The sequence below is a fragment of the Mya arenaria genome, chromosome 3 (genome assembly GCF_026914265.1).
Source record: "Mya arenaria isolate MELC-2E11 chromosome 3, ASM2691426v1".
NCBI classification, from domain to species: domain Eukaryota; kingdom Metazoa; phylum Mollusca; class Bivalvia; order Myida; family Myidae; genus Mya; species Mya arenaria.
The window spans coordinates 15,143,270-15,168,913 of NC_069124.1; the positions used below are offsets into that span (position 1 = coordinate 15,143,270).

Genomic DNA, 25,644 nt, shown 5'->3' on the forward strand with positions numbered 1-25,644 from the left:
CACCTGAAATGAGTTTTTTTAAACTTTTTGATTACAAAACTGGTCGAATTTGGACTCTCTTTCGATTGTATTTTGATTTTGAAGATTTACACAATTTATTCAGATTTAAAACAAGTTACATAATTGTATTTTTATGTCCATATTCGACTGTTTGTTTATCGATATAATATGATAGAAATGTGTTCAATAATGAAGACAATTTGTCTAAAAATGAAAAACTAGGGCGGCTTTTTGTTTTAAACAGCGCTGTTCACAAGAAGATCGCTGAATAAGGCAGAAATCTCCATCATTTGAGTAATTTATACTTGTTGAAGTCATGGTTGCAATTCTAAATTTTAACAAATTCATGGTTTCAATCTTTTACAAATTTGTTGTTCGGCTAGTAAAGGCAAACATGAAAACATTTTGACAAAGAGTTCGCAATGTGAAGCCTTTCCCAACCATTGAAAAACATATCGAGACTTAGACCGAAACTTTTGAATACAGTTAATAAAACAACATTATGACGACGCTACATCTGTCTGTCATGTCTATTTTACATGTTTTAGATACACCATGTTGGTAAAGTAATGAACTCATTGGCTTATGTTGTAAATAGATCTATAGTAGTTTACATTAGCGCATAAACTTACTGGTGATATATATTTAAAACAGTCAGCTTTACATTTACTAAAAAAAATATCTTTTTCTATAGTAACCATCGCATACGACCGACACATTACGAAGGATTTTGCAGAATTCTCAAAGATGTTTTAATTTGCTTAAGCCGATGTTTACATTATAAGGTGAACATAGGTTGAAAAACTTACTGAATGTCCCTCGCTTTTCTCCACGGAATTGTTTTATGCTTTTTGACGACTTAAAAGTAATAACTTCATATCAATTTGCATTCATGTTCATACATGCATAAGAGCTAAGTATATAAATCGAAATAATCGATTAACCGATTGAAATCTTCTCTGTGACAAACGTTAATCATTTTCCCATGTATAAACGATTTCTGGATATGGTAGCTCTCAAAAAACTTGCTTGAGCTCCAGTGATTTGTATTAATTTCAATATGCAACATCATAATTCTAAATTTAAGAAAATTTCTAATTAGAAAAGTAAGTTCCGACAAAAAAGAGAACTGATTAGAATCTGACGTATGCAAAAACCATATCAAGAACCGTTGTTAATTATGCATTTCCTTATCTGGTGTGAAATGACTTTCTCGAGAAGTTCTAACTTTAAATCTGAAATCCGTGACAAGGAGACACTTACAAACCTTTTTAGGATGCTGTTGTTCCGGAGATGTCAATGGCCCACAAGACATGGATCCCATTCTCATTACATATGTGGAAAACCGTTCACTTCATGTGTAATTAACATGCCATTCGATTTATTGTTTTGTTATTCATAATTACATCGTGTCAAATTTAGTCAACACAAATGAAATTATGTAGTGAACGGATAAGTCATGAACGTGTGTTACTAACAAGACGTATCGTTTTCTTGTGTTGGTGTTACTATGGCTGAAATGCTATATTCAAGATCTTATTGAGTATGTCTCCCAAGACAGACTTCCATCTAAAAGGATTTTTTTTCCAGCATAATTAATAAAATTCCAGAAAAGAATGAAAAGAACGATACTAAAAGCTCATATTTAAAATGAAAACTTTATATTACTAAAAAGCGTTGTAAGAAGCCTGATTTTCGAAACAAGTATTTGACCTGTTTACGTCTGTGCCGCAAGTAAATGTATCATATAGCATTTAGCAGTCAAAATGATTTTATTAAATACAGCTTTCCTAGAAAGGTGCAATAGCAGCTTATGTGTACAAGTATGAAGATTTTAAACTTCAAACACGCGTAAATCCAGCCATATTAAGAACGTATGTTTACATGACATTCGTCACGCATGTCGCATTACAATGACGACAGGATTGTACTTTACAAAATGATGAAGTGTTATATGATTAATCAAACGCCTATTAATTATTTTAGTGAACATTCTTTGTGACAGTTACCACACGAAAATCTTGCGTACGAATAGTTCAGAGTAAAAGCTTAAAATATTTCGTACCCGAGATTTTAGTTGTTAATAAATTGTTTTGATGACGGATATACATTAAATGTCCAATCAGATAAAGCTCAAGTGTAGTCTCAATGCGAATTAATCATGCCAGAAATATCGCTATGTAAATCTAAACACTAATTGTTTTGGTAGTTTTGGTAACTGAAACACACACACACACACGTGTTGAAGTGTCTGTGTTTTAAGTAAACATAGTTAAAAAGAATTCTTTACACCCTTTCAATTAATCGCTAAATTGACACAGAGGAGTTGCGCCCCTTACCGGAAATGACGTAGGTTGATGATTACCCTCAGGGATTTTTAGTTTAATCACAGCGTTTACCAAATAGCAATTGTTGCAAACGTCATTGGAAGCATAAGGATGCCCTAAGAGGGATCTAACTAAGTTTAATCACAGCCGTAACCCAATGACGTCATCTTTAAAGGAGTGTTATGCTGGTTGTATCTTGTAGTCAAGTTTATATTTAATCGTGTGTGTTCGGTTTTGGGCGTTAAACAGATCATTGATTATTTTAAGGTTATTTGGCTTTTCCCTGTATATTTTGTTGTTCATTATTATTGAATCACACATCAATATTTTTAACATGTTGATAAACAAATAAATTACGTTAAGGACAACCAGAATGATGTATTGAACTTGGGTGACAGGCGGTATTTTATAATTCAGATACAAATGCATATTAACTGTATAAATAAGCAAAGCATTTTAAAATGCGTGTTTGTGAAGATAATTATGAATGGTGCAAAATGGAGTTATGCATACAGTTAAATGATTTAAGATCCATACATACAATTTTATAAACGAAACAAGTAAACAAATCTTGATAAATCGAAATAAATTGACGTAATATGCATTACTTAATGGTATTGATAGAGGTAGTTTTATTTAAAAACATTCCGAAAGAGAGATCCTTCAAAGGCATAAATTACATCCAACCATTGTCCGGTTAGTTTGGTAACTGGCCAAATTGACTGGATGTTCGTATTCGTGTATCATGAGGGAAATATAAAATAATACCAGTATGGTACTTTTAAAAAAAATCTATTTGTTCAGGCATGGTTATTTCATTGAATTTATCAGTTTTGTTTTTTATGTTAAATAACATGTAACGATATTGTCTGAAACAATGAGTAACAAATTCAACAGTTAGTATATTTAAATGACGTTTTTGACTAACATATTTCATGATTGTTTGATCTGATATGTGGATTTAAACTCGTGCCTCTTTAAATCATTCGTGGTTGTACACTAGTGAATGCAATAGGGAAGAGCAGTCTATATTACCCCGTCAGAGACGTTTTAATGCAACGAATCAACATTACTATGATGACTGCATGCAGTATGTTTCTGTACGGTCAAATGTGCATTTGTTTAAGTATATAGAGTAAAGTGGAAGTTATTATGCGTAAGCTAAGGCTACTAGTGCATCTCTTTCGTTCGCCTGTGGGGGGAGGGGGCGGGTGAGCCCCCACGCCCCCACACCTGAATCCGCTAGTGCATGTCTTTTTGTCAAATCAGTCCCTTGAGGCCATGTTCGAAATGCGATCCAATGATATACAGCTTTAGATGTGTAGTTTCCTCAAATGTATTTATTTCTTCTTGTTTTTCATAAGCAAAGTATTCTCATATAAAGCATTTTTTCTTTACAGATTATGAATTAAAGATCCACACATCTGGAAAAGTTACCACTAGACATCAACAGTCCCACTTCTAGGTATATCAAATATTTTACTATTATCAAATTTCGACTGAGGCGAAAGAATTTCCGTTCCAAATATATCTTGGAGATTGGCAATCAATGATGATATTTTGTTTAAATAACACTCAATCTTGTTGATAACAATATGAAATAGGAGAGCGGTTAGAGTTAATATATCTCGAATTCTTAAGTTTAGAAAATGAAACATTTAAAAGGTGTTTTTTTCAATGATATACAAGGAGTTCCATGGTTAACAAATATTGCCTGCATGAAAACCGAGAAGAATCTGGGAAAATGTGGAAAAAAAAATAATTGGGCCTCAGGTAACTGCGATGAAAACAAAATACCTGCAGTTTACTGTTACAACAAAACGGGTACTTAAACTTAATTTTTGGCTTAATGTACTTTTGGATAAGTGAATTTGAGCTTACTTTAGGCCATGGGTACTTAAGCATATGACTGGCTAAGGGTACTAACTGTATTTGTTGGTACGAGTATTTAAGGTTACTTTAGAATGCGTGTACATAATGTTCGTCTAGGCAACGGATATTAAATAGTTTAGATTAAGCTTACTTAATATTGTTCTAGCCTACGGTATTTAAAATTTGTTAGGACCGTTGTGTATTTAAGCTAATGCTAGGTTAAGCTTACGTATTCTTTATCTTATTCTAGGCGACGGGTGATTGATTGTATTATTGGCAAAAAGGCTTAATTTTAGCTGCAGTTACTTAATCTTATTGCTGGCTATGGGAATGCACGCTTACTTTTGGCAACGTGTTATATACTAATTTTATCCCACGCTCACTACTGCTACGTGTATTTAAGCATGTTTCGGACGAGGCCATGTTGATTTAATTTGTTCTTTGTATACTGATTATATTTAATGGTAAATCTGCAAATATTAATATTTTTGACAAATGCCAGTATTTCAGTTTTATTTCACATAATAACTGCATTTAATTAATACAACACAACGGGTATTTAACGTTATTAAAGCTGCAACCATGCCGTTTTTTGTCTTTTGTGTATGTTAATCATGGTAAAATTACAGTTGGAAACATTTATCCTTCTGACAAATGAAAATCATCTACTCAAATTTGTTTTGCATTCCAAAAACAGAATACCTGCAGTTTGTTGTTTACACGCGACGGTACAAGGGTCCGGTGTGCAGATGTCTTCTTTGTTAAATCAGCATGTTAATTTTACATTGGTAAACATTTTTATCTTTCCGATAGGAAAAGTCAACAACAAGTATCTACTAGTCTTTCATTTTTATTTCACAATATAATAATAACGTCATATTGTTTTTAAATACAGGTTTTTCTTTTGCCCTTGTACATGGAACAGACAAAGATAATGGGCTTGTTGTGTTCACCGTAGATGATAAAGAGGGTGCGATATGCGTACGCGATTCCGATATAGGTTAACGACAAAATCTTGCAGCTATAGTATGCAAACAACTAGGATATGGAAATGGAATGGTTCTGATGCTGAGAATGAGGTCATTGCAAGGAAAGAATTTCCTGGAAAGTCGGATATGTTTATAACCAAGATAAAGTGTAAAGAAAATGAGAGCAGCCTATCAGATTGCACGTTTAGGATTTTTGAAAGAATGTTGGCGTTCACTGAGGATTGGATACCGTTTACTATGGATGGTTGTCTTAACCCTTTATGTTATAGAGTACGAGCAAACAATCGATGGTTGGCGATTTTTAGCGAACTCTCGTGTTGGGGTGGAAAACAACGTCTCGCTGTGAAATGCTTCATTTAATAACAAATTCTGTGTTAATCAAATTATCGATTATAATAGAAAAAACATCCGTTGAGTATTTTCAAGTAGTTTTCATACATTAATGTATGGTTAGCATTTGACCGTGTTTTATTATAATGTGATTGGGCACAAGAAAAAGTACTTTATCAATTATGTAAAGTGTTTGTTATCAACAGGAATAATAGTAGAGTTATATATACAGTCCAAACACGCTATGTCGACGTCGGATATATTGACTTCCCGGTTGTATCGACTTTTTTCTCCGGTCCCGAGTTTATTCCTTCTTATTCTGTATAAAATAAATCTGCTTGTGTCGATATACTGTGAAATCATTAATGTTCGTGGGCATGAAATTTCGTGGTTTGCCGAAAAAAAACAATTTCGTGGGTACTTGAATTCGTGGATTTTCATTTTTGAAAAAAAAAAAATCGAAGATGCGATCGTCCTAGATTGTCTGCATAATATCCACGCACTGGCCTGTGATTTACGTCTTCTACGTCACTCGGTTTATGACACTCGCTAATGTGGTACGACATGCCAATTAGTGCATATACCCATGTCACTTATCGATTTAATTGGAAATAAAGGTAATAAAAGAGGATGTACCCTGATCATAAATACAGATAGGGGAAGCCATTGAATGCCAATTAAGAATTTTGCAAACTGTGAAAACACCGAAAAGGTGCGTATATTGTCACGTTCGGTGCTTAGTAACCTTCAATGTACTAGTAATCGATTAATTATTTCATTAAATAAAAAAATTCGAGTACAGACACTCATCACGCACATCTTGTAAACTTGGAGATTTTCATTAACAGCACACGTTTAAACACGTGCTTATAACTGTCATTTGCTGCATAAAACACATTTAATTGATTTGGTTCATTATTTGTTAAAGGCAGTTATAATATATTAACAGAATAATAATCGTAAGTTATACAGTGAGACAGGTTTTAACACTGTATACTGCGACATCTGTAAATAATATACTAAAGTATGTACGTAACAAGGCAATTGAAAAACTGAATAAAGGGTTTATATTTCGTGGGATCTTGAATTCGTGGATCACCCAACCCACGAAAACCACGAACATTAATGCCCCACGAACATTAATGATTTCACAGTAGTCTCGGTTATTTCACTATGTCGACAGTTCAATTGCAGAAGTCAGATGACGTACATAAATCAAACTCAAACAAAAAATATGTAGGGATTGATAATAATTTTTGAAATTCGGATGTGTCGAATGTTCGTTTCGACTGTATATCAATAAATAAATAGTATACACATGTCAAATAATACCGTTGCAGATAAGATTATCATTATTAAACAGTCAATGTCATATAAATATACTTATATTTAGACATGAGCAGTACAAATATGAATATGAAGTTCATAAAACGTTTAAAATTTAACAGGCAGTATCAATAAACAACAACCAAGATCAACAGTAACAAAAACTGTAAAATTCAAATAAATACAGTTTTGCCACTGTTCATACTGTAACACAATGGCCTATATGGCCGTTTTATAAAATAGGATTTTTATGTATGATGCTGTTTGTTATACTCAAATAGGATATGTTTTCATAAATATGTAATGGTCTTAAACAGTCAATTTAAATATGAGATGAATAATAGGTAAAAGTCCCATAAAGTTGGACTTATATAATATTCCCAAACCAAGTCCAACCAAAGTAGCATTGAACAATGCGTTATATGACTATGTTGCATTTCAGAATGACGAAGTAGTATGATTTATGGATATAAAAGTATGTAAAATTGGAAACTAACAAAACAGTATAACGGTGATGTAAATCCTACAAAATTGGCAGATATGAAAATCATATAATTATTGGGAAACAGCTAATATTTAATTATATATAATTACATAAACTGATACTTAAAGCAAGCACAAATAATATTAATTAATATAGCAATACACCCGAAACAAGTAAGTATACATCGGATCTAAAACGGATCAAGACAATATGCACATATAAGCATCAGCAATTCATTTTAATTGTGGAATGTGTTGACATGGCTGTAAAAACATGTTTGTTATAATCACAACCAATCATTCGGTGATATAAACTGCATACGGAATGACGTGTACGGTGGAAACACACAACCAATATCACCTTAGCAGATATATATTTATTAATTCCATGGTAATTGCCATGATAGATGGAAACCCTTAGAACACCATTATCTCCTCATTGGTGTATATAAAATGCAGAAAAAAATGCAATTGATGGTGGGGACCACCAATAAATATGTAAATTTAATCGTAAATTATGAAATGCATGATAAATGCTATAAATGGGGGAGACCAACACCAAATATCACCAAAATGGGTAATATGAAATGCATGATAAATGCAATAAATGGTGGAGACCCACAACAATTATCTCCACATAGGCTAATATAAAATGCATAATAATTGCAATAAATGGTGGAGACCCACTATAAATATCTCCACATTGGCTAATATGAAATGCATGATAAATGCAATAAATGTGAAATACCCAGATTTTAAATTCGTAATATTTACAATACGCAATTGTTTTAAATAGAGTTCTCAGCTAAGCAAATGCAACTTTAATGATGCAAATCTAATCGACTTTGACGCGTTCATTTGTTAATATGAACTTTCAAAAATGGAAAAATGGTTTAATGTTGAATTACGGCTCTTGAACACATTTTATAAATAGACTAGCTGACGGGTAAATTTATAGCTTTGTTCTACTTAATTATGATAATCCATTCTACTAAACACATACATGCACAGACGCATTCAAATGCTGATATATCAATTGCAGTAAAGAAATTGTGTGTATATGGAATGTATAGGAATCATTTGAGTGCTTGCCCAAAGATACACCTAAATCTAAAGTTAGAGCTGAACCTTACTTTACGGTATTATTGATATACTTTATGAACAAACAATAATGACGTTACTTAAAGTTAGCTTTAGGAAAAACACAAAAAAACACATTCAATTTATATCAAGTCAGACCTTTGTGAGAAACGTTAATTACAAAATGGCATTTAAAGTCATAGGACCAATATTCATCAGATAGCGAAGAGAATGCACGGAGTGCTACAAAACATCTGTAGTAGTATGTGTTCACTCAACATCAACCACGCGTTTCAAACCACATCGTTAACAGGATTATACGCTTTGAAATTGTATTTAACATAATGATGAAGCGTTGTTTTGAACAATCATACGCCTATAATCGTTTTAGTTATATACTTTTGTTACATTGATCATACGAACACGTTGCACGAGTTGTTTATAATTAAAACTATTTCGTTGCGTGGTTTAAGGTGTTAAGATATTGTGTCGATAAAGGATTGAAATTTAACTTAAAATTTAAATTGAATTGCCAATAACTTCAATGGCAGTTTCAATTCGCGTTAATCCTGATAAATTATAATCTTGAACATAAACGAATTCTGAACATTACAAGCGGTTTTGTTGAATTGTACTTAAGCACAAGCCAAGGCAGAAAAGTATTTTTGTTTTAGTGGATGTAGACCTAAGAACTATGATATTTCAGAACGTTCTAGCTTCAACGTCAGCACTTGTCGTTGCACTCATTCATTTAGGATATATGGATGTGGTGGGTTTTTCTGAAGGTAAGTTGTTACTAGCAAATATCTCATACCTTAATATTTTGTGAACAGGACATTCTGGTTATAACCATCAAAACTGTATTATGTAGAAGTCCCAGCTTTGAGGTCGGGGCTGGTTCGCTTACAACCATTACAAATATAATTCAACATAGTCAGACAACTTCTTTGATCAAGGACACTCCGTTTTTAGTCAATAAGGCTAATTGTTCATGAGCCCAATGACAGAGACCAGGGACAGTAATGCTATAACCACAGGAACTTTATTATTCATGTTAGAACCACTTCAACTGTACTCGAAATTAGTCCAAGCGTCTCAGGGACCGTCCGGATAGATTCACTTTATCTTTATTTAACATGAGTCTCAAATTCTGAGAACTTGAGCATCCAAGTAAGGACTACAACACATATATCATACCGATATCATGAGTGTCATATTCTAGGAAACGGGACATTCAAGAAATAACTACAATAATTATATTATACATGAGTCTCGAGTGTTAAGGACTTGGGCAGTGTAGTACGAACGATTACAAGCCTCTTAGATCTACTTCCACTTTATAATAAATGTTTTCAACGTTTAAATCAAAGACAGTCCAGTTTGAGATATTATGACTATATCATATACATATCCAAACATCTTCGACCAGGGGCGGTCCGGTTAGAACTACTACCACTATATTATATATCAGTCCATAATGTATATCATGGGCACTCCGGTTAGAACTACAACCATTATATTATATATCAGTCAATGTTGTATATCATGAGCAGTCCGGTCAGAAATACAACCACTGAATTATAATTTTATCAGTCCAGGTTGTATATCAGGGGAAATCCGGTTAGAACTACAACCATTATATTATATATCAGTTTAGTTGTATATCAGGGGCAGTCCGCGTAGAACTGCAACCATTATAAAATATATCAGTCCATGTTGTATATTAGAGGCAGTCCGATTAGAACTACAACCATTATATCATTTATTTGTCCAAACTTCTTTGATCAGGGTTAGTTCGGTTATAGCCGCTCACATTTTTTCCTATAATCAAAGACAATTAGATCAAGGACAACAAAAATAACTGTTATTTGTCACAGGGTGAGAAAAGGACCCCTCGCTATCAGGGCGAGTGCACTACCGACTGAGCTACCGAACCGCTTACCTCCTCAACACATGTATAGGTATCGGTACCGTGACATACTTCCCCGCAAACTGGAAATTCGTCCTCGAATTTGAGGAACACCAGTGCTAAGGAATTCACATAATTAACACTGAGAGCGCGTTATGCTGCCAAACAGTGCTACCACGGTCCCTTGTTGGGCGACAAATGTCACGGGGTGAGAAAAGTGTGCAGCCAGATCGGGGCTCGAACCCGCAACCCCTCGCTATCATGGCGAGTGCTCTACCGACTGAGCTACCGGAATGCTTACACACCTCCTCACCACCTTTATCGGTATCGGTACCGTGACATATACATAGGTCAAAGCTTATTCCATCAAAGACAGTCTGGTTTTAACCTTTACAACTATATGTTAATAAAATCACCATTTCAAGTAAGTTGTACATCACTCCAAGATAATTAGAACAGGTGACGCCCTGTTTCAACCTCTTTTACTGTATCATATAGGATTTCTTAGATAAAGGACGGTCCGTGTTGGAACCATTACAAGTATAAAAGCATAAGTTAAAGGTACTAAGGTTGAGAAGAAGGGCGCTTAAATTCACTACAATTATAGTATTCATGTTTCCGGGCATTTCAAATCAACGACATTCGGGTTTAAAACCATAACAACAATTTAAGATTAGTCCAAGATTCTTAAATGTATTCGTTTGTTAAAACGCTACAATGTCGTGTTTCCTGCCATGCTGGAAATTTATTGAACGGTCTTTACATCGATTACACCTAGAACCAATTCCATTCCACTTTATTTACATAAGCTTACTAAATCCGTTACAAGTCAATGATTGACGATGATAACGAAATAAACGTCATACCTGCAATTTACATTTCTCTTCTTTCAGACAGGATCAACAATTTGTATATCACAGAGTATATGTAAATGTATCTGCATGTACAATTCAATCGACTTTACGATATTAAATACGACTCATTTAACACGCAATGCGTGTAGACAACATATTTTAAATTTCAAGTAGAATTGAACCTTTAACTGTCTAGGTTGTTTTCAGTGCGCCTCATACGTGGCAATGACTTCCTTGGTATGGTCCAAATACATGAAAACGGAACGTGGCATAACCTTTGTGCGGATGGGTTTGGTAGAAACGATGCAAAAGTTGTGTGCACGCAACTTGGGTTCAAGGTACCGGTTCTGTTCTATCCCTAAAGGCTCATTATACAATAAAGGGTACCTGGACATGTCATGTTCATAAATTAAGTTAACAAGTAAAAATAATGAGTATGAATACCTGTCATTTTAAACTATTCTTCTTGTATCCGAAATTATATTTCTTGCAATGAATATAAATAAAACAAAATATGTTTCAGATAGGAATCGCTTTGAACATGAGTTCTGGAAGACATTTGAATCTAGTTCGTCCGAAAATTGCTTGTAAGGGCAATGAGAGCTCGATAATGAAATGCAGATATGACAAAGGAGGACGTTGCAAGGAGAGACGGAAAAATGCCGGAGTTATATGCTACAACCAAATCAGTGCGTGAGACGGTTGTATGTTTCATATAATTCCAGAACAAAAACTTACTTTTGCCGGGATTGTTATTACTTGCGTATATATTAATTAGCATTCTGATATGATCATTTTGCAATTCTGCCACTTAGCTATTCTAACATTTTCCCCATTTTTTTACTTTATTGTTTCCATTGAAACACATGCATTGACCTCTTGAAAACAGCCATACACTATGTGTTCAATAAAGCACTATGATTTGATTCCTCAGAGCCTACTGTACGAATGAACGGTACATCAAATTCCGGTGTGGTTGAGATTCAAGTGGACAACCATAATTTCACAATATGTGAACGTCAGCGGGATATACAGTGGGGGCATGGTCCATCTGGCACAATCTGCAGACAACTAGGCTTCAACGATGGGAAAGACAGGTATAACACGTTTTGTGAAGTGTGCATATGTTCAACGTTATGTAGTTAGTGCATCAAAGAGATAGTATGGAGTATTGAGAGGATTGTACAAGTGACGTTTGCTCTCAAGTACCCTGAGTGGAAATATGCATTTTTATCAAAATCATTTCTACTAGTTCCTAAAATATAAACAGAATACAAGTACCAATATTTGATGGAAATAACATGTCTAGTCGATACGGGGTGAAGTGATTGAGGATACATTGGTTAGATGTGGGATAACACTGGTTTGTGGTGGAAAACAAGACCAGAGGTGTGAAATATCATCAAAGTAAGCAAATAATTTGATATGTTTATTTGTAGCATGACCACTTTTTATTATTGGATCTGTGTATGTATTTGGTTCTCTCCACATTATCCCCGTTTCCCAAATTATTCAGGAAAACACGACAAGCTTTGAAAATTTATAAACAAACAGATCCAGAAGAAGCACGGCAAGATGAACTACACACTTACTGTGTCGAAATTTGAACTGGTTTATTCATTAATCTTTGAGTTAATAACATAAACTGCATTCTCAAAGGCATGTTGCCCCGTGAAAATGTCGCAACAAATGTTAACGCGTCCATCAAATTTTAAAAAGGCTTTGTTCTAGTTAACCTACAAGTCAATGCCAATTATGGCGTCTACATGTACATAATGGGTGGTCAAGAGTGTGTTTACATATATTGCATTACTTCTCTAGTTAAAAACTTTCGCTCGTTGGTTTGTGCTTTCAAGGTATATATTACCAATTTCAAAAACATTGCCACAGACTACGAGTTTTAATGTATTTTCTTAACGACGAATCTTATGCAAGAATGGAAGGTATTGACACAGTTTTTCGTGAAACATATTGCCCAAAAGACAGCAACCATGTCTTGGCACTCCGTGATAGGTTTTCGAAATACATATAAAGTAACAAAACATTGATAACATGAATAGTTGAATTTCCACATTTATCTTAAATAGTTTCTATTCGAAACAAACGTACGAGGATTTCCTTATTGTATCACATAGTTGATTATAAATATAAGATATATAAGTTAAGCTGACCTTTTTAACAATTATTCCTACCGATTTGACTTACTTCATCACCTTTTAATACACACATTGAATATAGCTACTTTTCAAGTGAGCAATGTTTTTTATAGAAGTTGAAAATACATAACGTTTCTTATTAAAACACTTTGTGCACAATAAAGGTGACAATAGTAGACAAAATATAATATATTTAAACACCCTCAATTACAATCGTAGTCGTTAATAAAAGCAAAACGTATCAAAATACACTACAGATAAGATATTTCCTACTAACAGAACTTGTCTATTCATTATTTGGTCGTGTTTTATGCTGTTTTAAACCTTTAAAGCTTGTGTATCATACTTCCCATGAAAATGTCGCGCTTTTCCCAAAAAAAATGGAGAAAGGACGGCATTGTGAAAAAAATGAATTGCATACAATGATTTAAAAAGTAAGATGTGGTCAACAGTTTTTGATTGAGGTTGGTTTTGAGTACACTCTTCATCTGATTTAAAAATATAATTCAACATTACTTTAAATATGAGTTTGATTGTATAGGACATTATTTAAAATATTAACTAAGACGTTTATAAACCTTAACCAGGATATATCCAAATGGTGGCCGGACTATGCTAGCTGTAAGCCTCTCGTGTGATAACAACCACAAATCCATTTTCTCGTGCTCCTGGTCTTTTAAAGACAATTCCGAATGTCTACAAGAGAATAGTACTGCTGGTGTGGTGTGCTACAGTAATGGTACGTTTTCTTAAAAGAGCTGAGTGATTTCTTTTTTTAGTGAAAGCGCTAGCCATGTTAAGTAATAAAAATATACTAGTAGACTAGAAGCACTAGATATGCGACTTTTTAACATGATTTCTCTAGTGTTTTTTTCAGTATTCTGAGCGTAGGAAATCTTATCAAATTGTACCGTTGATTGTTATGCCGAGTAAAATCTAAGTCATCTACAATCTACGATCTAAGACAAATTTCAGTACAAGTGTTTTATTTCGTCCACTGTGTACTCATTTAGTTTCGGCCACAGTGAACTTATCTGTTTTCGTCCATAGTGTAGTTATTCTTTTGTCCACTGTACATTTATTTATTTCCGTCCAGGGTGTACTTATTCCTTTTCGTACAAAGTGTAAAACATGCCTCGATCCACCATGAAGTTATTTGTTTTCATACACAGTGTACTTTTTTTATTCACAGTGTAGTCTTTCACTTTCGTACATATTGTTATCATTTATTCATGTTTTCAGTGTACTTGTCATTTACAGTGTAGTCATCTTTTTCGCCTTTGTGTACTTTTTTTTCAAAGTGTAGTGCTTTAGTAACGCGAATAAAGATAAATTATTGATTTCATTGTAATATCGTATCAAAAATGTTTTTTAAACTGTATAGTTTATCTCATTATAAATGTTGTATGATACATAACTTTTAAATCCCACTCAATGTCAATCGTATTACGAAATAAGACTGTTAAAAAGATAAGAAATATATTATAAAATATAGAATGTGTGTTCGAATATTTGATTACGTCTTATGTGTTGTACGATAGAATATAAGGTAATGATATGCAATTCTTTTTTAAGATCAAATTTTTATTTTGACATATCTTAATTGTTCAAAGGTGAAGTGATCAGTTTTGATGAATGGGAAGTAACTACTAAAATTAAGAGATGAATTCAAAAGAAGTAATTATGTTAACTCTTCAATTTGCAGTAAAATTATCATTTAATATTCCATATTTCAACCCAAGGCAAGAAAGAAAATTATTTATTTTTATTCACAATATCGCGATCAATGTATGACAATGGTCCACAATTGAATGCATACGGTGTTGCCCTTTCCATGATTGTCTAGTATGATCTTTTTTGTGCTTTGAAGGAACATTTTTCAAAATGTATTTACTTCAATTGCATATTGCTGTATAACAACAGTGCGTATTTCTGGTGGTTGGGAGAACGACACAATGATTGCTGGTGTCGTTGAAATGTATCATCCCGGCTATGTTGCCGATACAAATTGGTTCACCATGGGTCATACCGGTTTCGACGAAAGAGAGGCGCTGGTTGTGTGTCGAGAACTGGGATTTCCTTACAGCAAACTTCTACCGTTAGGTAATTTGTTTAAGCAAATACAAGTTTTCTAGCTCAGATCTTTGAAAGGCAAGCGTTGCTTTGCCGTGCAACTAATGCATTATTTTCAATATCGATTTAAATCGAATTAATTCGGACGTCATAGCAACTTGCTAATAATGTTATTCATATAGCAAGGACTTTTTTCCAGGATTATTTGGAATAAAGAGCATTCCCATTTTCCACCAATTTAATTGTAGTGGAAATGAAACTAACTTTATTGACTGTGACTACGTAAAGGCAAACCTGAGAGACTTCCACACCGAGTATTCCTGCGTAAGTGCACATGGAGCATGTTTGGGAGGATCATTCAAGACCTACGAATACTCTTCTGTTGTTTGCTCCGAATACCCTATAGGAAACACAGGTAACGACACCGGAAATGTAATATAAAACGTGCCTTTTAGCTGTTCACTCGTGTATTTGATTGTTCCCAACTTCTTATAGTATTGCAGCTTAATGTTGTTATTAGTGGTTTGACGATATCAAAGACAAATAATATATAATTTAAACCAGCCTCTCAGTCAATGATATGATCTTCCTGCGTATGTTTCGAAACTTAAAACAGCAAAAAAGCGATCGCAGCACACATACCAGCAAAACCGTTGTATATATTTTGCATCTATTATCGCAATGCAGGAATTAAGGTCCTTTCCATTGATCAGTCACCTTCAATAGTGTATGTGGAGAAAGACGGAATAAAGGGGGTCATCCACCCTGAATATTGGGACGATGATGACGCCAAGGTCATGTGTCAACAGCAAGGTTATAAAACAGGAGTCGCCCTCGGGCCCCGGAATGCAGGTATATCGTTAATTAAATTATCAATTACAGACGACTCTAGCCAGTGTTATTGTGATAATAGTTATAAAACGTACATACGAATAGCAGAGGACATTGATGGTTAGCATGTGTAATGTATTGTTATTGATTAAATTACTTTACAATCCATTGCATATAGAATTTTAGTAAATAATTCAAACGTTCACGCCGAACCAAATATAAAATAAGCCCAACATTTACCAATATTTACACCTCAACTTCCATTCCTTAAATGAACTGCTTTTCGGCAATTGCGTTCATCAATCGATGAAATATAAATATAGATCAACATTTTTAAAAGTGTTAGTTTATTATATTTTAAATATATTGGTACCAGAAGTGTTTCAATTTTACGTTTTTAAGTGATTTCAAGTGGTTGATCTTTTCCCGCGTTATTGTGACGTCATTTGAAAAAAATGTTTCCGGTTATAGTCGGGTCGTTCTATTTACAGAATGGGTAAGAACGGATTACTGAAAGGTTTTCTTAAATGAACTGAAGTATTTTTTTAACAATTAAATAAAATAATGAACTATTGGTGTAAATATAAGGAATGAATTGCGGGGTTGATGTCATCATCGGGGATTTGAACGCAATTGGGTTGGTCAAAGTACGCGTGGAGTCCTTCGAACTCCACACACATTGACCAACCCAATTGCGTTCATTCCCCGATAATGACATCAACCCCGCAATTCATTCCTTAAATGAAGAGATTGTATGATATGTGAGACCTTGCTGCGGTTTGTTTGTTTTGACTTTATTTTTGTGCCTGTAAACCTGATTTATTAACATTCCAAGAAACTTGACATGTCTCTGAAGTTTCATATGTTTAACAAATATATGTTATTTATAACAAAAGATCCCAGATACCCATATTGGATGTCAAAAGTGCAATGTCATGGAACAGAAGGGCACATCGAAAATTGCAAATTTGATGAAAAACCTCCTCTGTGGAAAGACAACTCATTTAGGGGATCTCGCAGCGTCGCACAAGTCCATTGTACAAATGGAACAGGTATAGCAATTGCTGCAAACGTATATTGAGACATACGGAAGCCCACTGAGAGGTCTGATTTATCACATTGTTTACCAATTGACAACATCTGAAAGTAGTGTAATGTTAGTCGTGTTTATATTGTTTGGAGCCTGTTTAGCCTTCAACAATGTGCTTTTATACAGGGCCTTGTTTATATGTTTCGTTATTCGGCAATTTTGCATTGTTCTAGTCTAAGAAAGTAATTTTTAACATGTTAATGGATACATCAATCACTTTAAAGACAAACATGAATTTTTGACATAACGAATAATTTAAAAGAGCATTTGTCAGAGTTGTAATCAAGTTTTGTCGTATAATCCAGATACAAATAGAAAATATAACAACAGATTGACTGAAATAAAAACATTGTTTTTATATGTTGGCAAACAAAAATAATTATGAAAAGGTAGAAAATGGATTTAATACATCCAATTTAATAATGTTAGATAAATACAAACAATTAAATGAATGCAAATATGGATTAACAAACAAAATACATCAAAATAAATTGACGTTATATGCATTGATAAAGGTACATCTAAAATATACACTAAAAGGGAAAAACTATTTCCAAAACTTTAAAATATAAGTTCTGGCTGGATTTAAACTGTTAATTAATAGTTATGAAAAGTTATATAATGTCATCGCTTTCAATGACAATTGTAAGACTCATTAGCACACATTAGACCAATAGGCCAATATAAAATGACCAAATTAATTACATCATACTATAATAAAAGACGTGTCGGTTGTAAGTGTGTGAAATGACAATAACCGTCCACTTTGTCTAACCGTATAAGGTGATTCGGTCGTGATGATGCCTGTTGTAGGTGTCGAGATAAAACTTGAGTCAGGGACATCGCCAAATTCGGGAATGGTAAAGGTTTCTGTTAGCGGTGAATGGGGCGTTATCTGCGATATGAACTGGACTAATATGGACGCCAGGGTAGCCTGTCGGCACTTGGGTTTTAAAGACGGTTATGCTGGTACCAAGGTTATCAAATCAATAGGAACAGGTACAATACTAACAAAATGGTTCTCTTTTAGAAGTGATTTTAATAATTCAGGCATGACTGTTTTTTTGTTCAAATCAGTTCTGTTTTGTTTTTAAATAGCATTTAATGATAATGTTTAAATCAATGAGTGACAATTTCAACAACTAGTATGTTTTAATTACGTATGTGACCAACATCTTAAATGGTGGTTTGATCTAATATGTGTGTTCAAAGTCTTGTTTTGTTAGGGCGTTTATGGTTGTACAACATTGATTGTACTGGGGTAGAGCAGTCTATATTCTCCTGCCCGGCACATTTCAATGTTACGAACCAACAGTACAATGCTTACTGCATGCCGTACGTTTTCTGTTCAAAAAAAGGTACGGTCACTTTGGCATTTGTTCAAGTTAACGAAATGAACTGTATGATATATTGCACAAGATAAGCTTACTACTGCATCTGTTTAGTTTGCTCAAAATTGAAGCTTACGATTAGAAAATGAGGGTCTGACAAAGAACCCCTAGTCTGGAACGTTCCGGTGCCTATAGATGAAGCAGAAGGATTGTGTATTTATACATTTTATATGTTTGGAAAATATACGAATTTGCGATTAAAAAACCCTTATTAACATGAATTCATTGATGTAAAAACATAATTCATTAATACGAATGTATATTTCTGAATTGTTGCAATATGCGTTTATATGAAATTATAATTAATTATCAAAATGGTATAGTTGTTGCTACTTTCTTTTCACTCACATCACTATTATCGTTACCAGTTCGTCTCCAACCAAATGTGACATTTGGCGCAGTTCAAGTATGGGACAGGGATAACTATCACCTTGTGTGTGCGGAAGGTTTTGATGATCTTGCTGCACAAGCAGTGTGCCGATCTCTTGGGTTCGCCTACGGGACAAGCATATGCTGCTCCGCTTTCGGAAGGATGGAATACAGCATTATTTATAGCAATGTGAAATGTACTGGTATCGAGTCAGATTTACTCGAATGTGATTATGTTAAATACATTCCAAACTGTACAAGTGGACATTACGCCTCTGTAGCGTGCTCAAATAATCCTAAAAATGAAGGTATGTTGAACCTTTTTGGTCGTTCACACGTTTGATTTTTCAAACACATACAGTTTGTTACTTGAATGAATTTCTAAATTGTCACTCATATGTTTCTGTTTAGAAGCGACTGAAACAGTTCACAATTGTCTTCTTATCAAACGTCTGATAGAGTTTTAATCATGTTTGTTCGGAATGCGATGGTATGCAGTATTTCGTGTTAGTTGAATTGTTGATTACTCAATATGTAGTTGTCTTTACCTGTTTGTCATAAACAACTGAGTCTCAAAACATTCTTTACAGATTATGAATTAAAGATACATCCGTCTGGAAAAGTAACCACTAGACATTTTGATAATTCGGGCTTTATCTGCGCTAATGGTTTTGACGATAAAGAAGCGACAGTTATTTGCAAGGAGATGGAATATAAAGGTGGATCTGCGTACTTCCATTCGAGGCATACGAGATATTCAACAGTCCCACTTCTAGGTGAATCAAGTATTTTACTATAATGTAATCCCGAATGAGGAGAACGGTTTCCGTTTCAAATATATCTCATCATTGATGATTTACTGTTTAGATAAAACTCATTCTGTATGATCAAATGTTTCCAGTATAAAACAGAATAGAGTTAATATATCGATTTCAATATTTTAGAAAAAAAAACACATTTCAAAATGTTTGTTTATTTCAATAATATTCTAGGAGTTCCATGGTTAGCAAATATTGGTTGCAAGGGAACCGAAAAGAATCTAGGAAAATGTGGAAAAATCTATTGGGGCTCAGTTGGTTCTTGCGATAATAACAGAATACCTGCAGTTTACTGTTACAACAAATCGGGTACATACGTTTTTTGTTGTTGAGCTTAAGCTTAGTTTAGGTCATGCGTACCTAAGCATATGTCTAGCTTAGGCTGCTCTAGATTTTTTTACCAATGGTTCTTAACCTTATTTCTGGATACGGGTATTTCAGCAAAAGTTAGGCTTCGGCTGCTCAATGTTAATATTTTATGCTACGAGTTTTTAACAGTTAAGGCTAAGCTAACTTAACATTGTTCTAGGCTACTTTATTTAAGCTTAGTATAGACGGTTGTGTATTTAAGTTAGGCTTCCGTATTTCTAATTTTATTCTAGCTAACAGGTACTTATCATAGGCTCACATTTAGCTATATTTATCTGATTGTTCATTATGGGAAAGAACGCTTGCATTTGGCTCTAAGTATTTGAGGCCACAGATATAAACGAGTTAAAGTGCATGCTTGTGTTGAAGCATGCCTCGTCTGCGGCCATCTCGATTTCTTGCATACTTTGAATATTTATTATGTTTATAGTAAAGTCAAAATCTGATCTTCATGATCAATGCCAGTTCTAACCAGTAGTTTACTTTTATTTCACAGAATATCTACAGTTTATTGATACAACAAAACGCTTACTTAAGGATATTTAATGTTCCAATCATGGTGCTTTCTTGTCTTGCTTATCATCATAATTTTACCTTTGTTATCTGCTTTTATTTCCTTTGCATTCTACACAACATAATTCCTCCAGTTTACTGTTACAACCAGACGGGTACAAGGGTGTTAATTTTACATTTGCAAACACTTATATGTAACAATAATGGAAATCATCGAATAATCTTTCATAGTGTTTCATGATAACTACGTTTTAATTTATTTCCTTTAAATACAGGTTTTGCTTTCGCGCTAGTAAATGGAACAGATAAAGGGAATGGGCTTGTTGAGTTCACCCTAGATGATAAAAAAGGCGCAATATGCCTTCGCCATAGCCGTATACAAGAACGACAAAAGATTGCAGCGATACTATGTAAACAACTTGGATATGGAGATGGCAGCCTGCTTTTGAATGGTACTGATGTTGATAATGAAGTCGCTTTAATGCAACAATTTCCTGGAAAGTTGGAAATGTTTATAACCAATGTAAAGTGTAACGGAAATGAGAGCAGCCTAGCGGAGTGCACGTTTAGGATTTTAGAAGACTGGTCATCGTTCACTGAGGACTGGATACGGATAACTACTAATGACTGTACCGACGCGGGTTGTATGAGAGCACGTATGTACTACCGAGTGCATGCGATGGAACAAGAACTCTCATGTTGGGGAGGAAAACGACGTCTCGCTGTCAGATGCTTCATTTAATTCCATGTTTTGTGCTTTTTAAAAATTCGACAGAATAGCACTCGTTTGATTATTTTTCTAGTATTTTTCAGAATACTCTCCATGCCTGGAACTCCTAGGACCATGTGTCATTAAAATACGATTGTGCACTAGAATAAAAAAATGCAAAAAACTAAACATGTTAAGAGTTTGCAATCAACAGGAATAAAAGTATAGTTTTACATACAATTAGAGTTGATCTACAGTGATTTAAGTTTCTGCACGCATGTAGACTACTTACTCAAGGGTTCAATAAACGAATGGTTTAAGAAATGCCCAATAAATACCGCTTGGTTTATTTTACGAATACAATTGAATAATACCAAACCTCGATCGAAATGCCTTACTCTCAGTAAATATCAAATCATATTCAATGGCGCACTGGTCAATAATTGTATAATGTGAGAGGCGAGTATCTAAAAGGATGGTGCACATATTCATACAACTATATAGACCGTTTATATCTAATGACACACATTTGAATATTGTAATTTATGTTGTATATTGGGTTTTAGGAATATAATCAAAACAACGACTTAAAGTATTAGAGGCATTTATTGTTTTCGATTTGGCCTAATATATATATTGACAATTTGTTTAATTGAGTTGTCATTTTCCATATAATGACTGTATCAAATTGTACTCGTCATTGCCAGAATATATTTCGATCAAAGATTGCTTGGCCTGAAATTAGGTTCTTTTGTGTCGTCTGAAGAATGAATCAGACGGAAATGTTTTCTATTGTTATTCTGACCTCAGAGGAGACATGAACATTGCACATCTGGAATATTTCTTCACAGACAATCATGTGGAATTTTTCCCAGTAAACCTAGTTATTTGATAATAATTACAAACAAAAACAAAATGAATGAAACCACGCTATGTTTGCAGTTGTGTACCTGGGCTATAGGGATGATTTGAATATAGGAAAATAGTATCCTTGTTTATGTTATGTTAATATGTCACTACAATGCTTTCATTTAACATTTTAGTCACACCCAAGACCCATTTGCATATTAATCTTATTTATTATAGTTCATTGTTTTAATCAGAAAATTAACTAATTATTGCTCAATCTTTTTTTTTTAATTGAAGTATTCTCTAACTTCCAGTGACACTCGTAAGAAGGATTTTTGACATGTCAACAATTTTTCTCTCCTTTTACGGATAATTGAGTAAGGACTCGTAAGAAAAATTTATTGCTATCTCGCTGAATTATTATGAGATCTTACACTGAATAAACTATACTATAATTTTACATACTATAAAAATAATTATCCTCTTAAGTTTTAACTTATATACATAAAAATCATAAAATAATGTTGACGACAGTACTAATGCCATCTAGAGCACGGCTAAAAGGTTATCAAGAAATGGTTATAATATATATGTGTATGATTTGTAAGTGCAAAGCACATATTCACATAACGCTGTGTCTTACAACAGCCAGAAGACGGTCCTTTCCCTGCGACCTGTTCCATAACATCATCAAGGCGAGAACTTATCTCAGACATTAACACCTCTTGTTCCAGGCTGACATGCAAACCAGACATTGTAAAAGGTATCATAGTAAAACTGTAACATGTTTAAGTTCTTAAATGTGAATTTTGGATGTCTGGGTGTTTGGATGTTACTTTTGTATTATCTTAAAGGGTTTTATGTCTAAAAGAAGAATATGTAAAAAAAAGAATATCCTCATGCAGACAGGCTGTTGTGGTCTTGTTACTAGGTTATATAGTTAATAAGTGGGATTTCAGTATGGACTACGATATATATACGAAAACAGGTATGGGGTCGCCATGCAAAAAATGAATCTTTAATTTAATTTATCTAAATGAATCTGCGTAATGAGTATGAGCACAATACCAATGATACCCCGCACTTTTTTAAAACAGGTTGACCTTTATATTATATTCCTTTATTATAACCGCAACCCTCATAATTGAAAATGTCCGCTCACAATTATGCGCCCCTGTACATATTAAAATAATCGATTTGTTGGCGCCGTACCTTTTGAAAGTTAACCAAATACAACAATGTTCAGTAGTTTCTAATTATTTTTTTCCAAACGAAAAAGAGTGAAAAAAGAGGAGGGGGTGTTAACCATACCAATGGTCAAGGCTTCCTGAAACTCTCCGTTTTGTGCCTATAATGATATATATTATTTCCACTTTTTTCTAGTATTTGTATCAATGATTGGTTGGGGGTGATTTTGTTAATCTGCAAAGTGTATGAGTGTGTGTAGAGACATTTGCAATAAAAACAGTTTGATTATACATCTATGTCAGATAAATAAACATGCATCTGTTACGAGGGAAATTGTGTGATGTTTGATTACTAAAATATCAAAGAAGGACTAATTTTGTTTGCTGAAATTGAAAAGTCACTATTATTCAAGCGTTCTTTTACGCATTTTATACTGGATGATCTCAATCAATATGTCCGTAGGTGACGTAACTATCATAGTGCACCTTTATGTTATACATTTGACTCGAATAATACGAAACAAATTTCAACACGCTTCCCGCCTTCTTTTTAGTTTCAATTTAATAATCAGCCATGTTTGTAGTTGATAGGTGCCATGGTGTCGGTCAGCACCAGCAGCATCCATTTTAGGTCATTAACTCGCACGCAGCCAATCTGTCACACAGACATAGTGATGCATGGCAATAGAAGATACTCTCGCGAATAAAATAAACCTGGAAGGAAAAGTGTGCCCGGTATGTACATGGAACCCATGACCACCATTATACCAGCACTTTTCCCCAACCAACCAAGTATCCGCCGGCCGGTCCAAACCCGTATCCACAAACACTACAATGTCCATATCTTTAGTTAAAATATCCCTCACAAGACACGGTGTTTGTTTCCGGGAGGGGGCACCCCCGACCGAACATTCCCCGTAATGTATTTATGTATATTTCACTAGCTCAGGGTCAGTGTTGTCTATGATCACACAGTTTTAACCTTTTATTTTTTAAGGCAGACTGTGTGGGATGTTTATAGTTTCTAATAATGACTGCATCATTTCTTTGAAAAGTTTTTGCATTAGGTGCTCTGAATTGTTTCCCTCCGTCTGCAGATAGAGTTGGGATCTATAATCATAGAAGTACTTGGGGTTTACCTATACGTTTATTATTATTTCTTTTATTGATAAGTTTCCTCAAGTTAATGCATACTTTGATAAAATTTACCTTTTACGTTCCATCTTTATTAAGGATTGTCGGGATAAGAGTGAGGTTTGTGCACATAAACTGGTTTAACCCCCCAATAAATTTATATTTTACTTACCGTTCCAACGTGGTACCCAACAATTCTTGATAAACATACCTATTTTTTATAAAGTATATGTATGCACTGTGCTGTTTGTGGACTTTTGCGCTGTTCTTCTATGTTTCCTGTTTGTGATTTTGTGTTCTATGTCTTTGGCGTTTGCCCAGTGCCACTAAACCGGGTTTATGTTTTAACTTTTTGCTACTGAGCTTGTTTCTGTAGCTTTGTGCAGAAATATTACATGACAGGAAAGAAATGCCTGCCAAACAATATTCATTTTTTTATTTATTGGTTGACTATTTGTTTGAGCCACATTAAGTCAATCTCCCATAAACTCTGTCACTACCTCAGTCAAAGTGATTTTTAAATAATTAGAACACACTAAATATCATGCCCATCTTAACTGTCAAACTGAGAGTATATATAACAACATAATCATACAGCACCTTTTCCGTGACTTACTCTGCTAAGTGTTGACAAAGGTCAAAATTATATCTGTAATCAAGAACAAATGCATATTAAATAGTGTCCGAAATGTATTCCAAAATCCAACAATGCCTGCCGAAGAAGCCTAAATACTCACCACCGTGTGTATGCATATTTTTTTGAAAAAAATAATTCAAAGTATTTTTCTCCCAAAACTTAAAGGGTCATAATTTCTCTGTGCGTTATTTGCCCACACTGTTCGTATTTTTTTTATAAGTATACTTTGAAATATGTTGATAATTTGTTTTGCATGTAATTTTCTTCTTTTTCCATGTTAATATTTTTACGAAAAGTGCCTAATTAACGATGACGAAAACTATCGAATGCAGTCTCATCACGCCCTGA

The 25,644-nt window shown here is 34.0% G+C and overlaps 1 protein-coding gene across 1 annotated transcript; it reads left to right on the top strand.

Moving 5' to 3' along the window:
• The first annotated feature begins 8,799 nt into the window (after window positions 1-8,799).
• Window positions 8,800-21,729, top strand: LOC128228438 (scavenger receptor cysteine-rich type 1 protein M130-like). Its single transcript, XM_052939752.1, has 15 exons — window positions 8,800-9,192; window positions 11,378-11,508; window positions 11,694-11,859; window positions 12,105-12,267; window positions 13,914-14,065; window positions 15,250-15,429; window positions 15,599-15,814; window positions 16,087-16,251; window positions 17,127-17,282; window positions 18,134-18,319; window positions 18,547-18,678; window positions 19,080-19,388; window positions 19,671-19,856; window positions 20,073-20,207; window positions 21,056-21,729. Exons 1-15 carry the CDS (start codon window positions 9,102-9,104, stop codon window positions 21,520-21,522), a joined length of 2,835 nt encoding a protein of 944 aa, XP_052795712.1. The 5' UTR covers window positions 8,800-9,101; the 3' UTR covers window positions 21,523-21,729.
• The last annotated feature ends 3,915 nt before the right edge of the window (window positions 21,730-25,644 follow it).

Bases quoted from the DNA above. Each gene is read 5' to 3' on its own strand.
- LOC128228438 (XM_052939752.1), top strand. From the start codon at position 9,102: ATGATATTTCAGAACGTTCTAGCTTCAACGTCAGCACTTGTCGTTGCA. The intron at 15,815-16,086 runs GTAACGACACCG...ATCGCAATGCAG, and splicing joins ATACCCTATAGGAAACACAG to GAATTAAGGTCCTTTCCATT. The intron at 16,252-17,126 runs GTATATCGTTAA...TTATAACAAAAG, and splicing joins CCTCGGGCCCCGGAATGCAG to ATCCCAGATACCCATATTGG.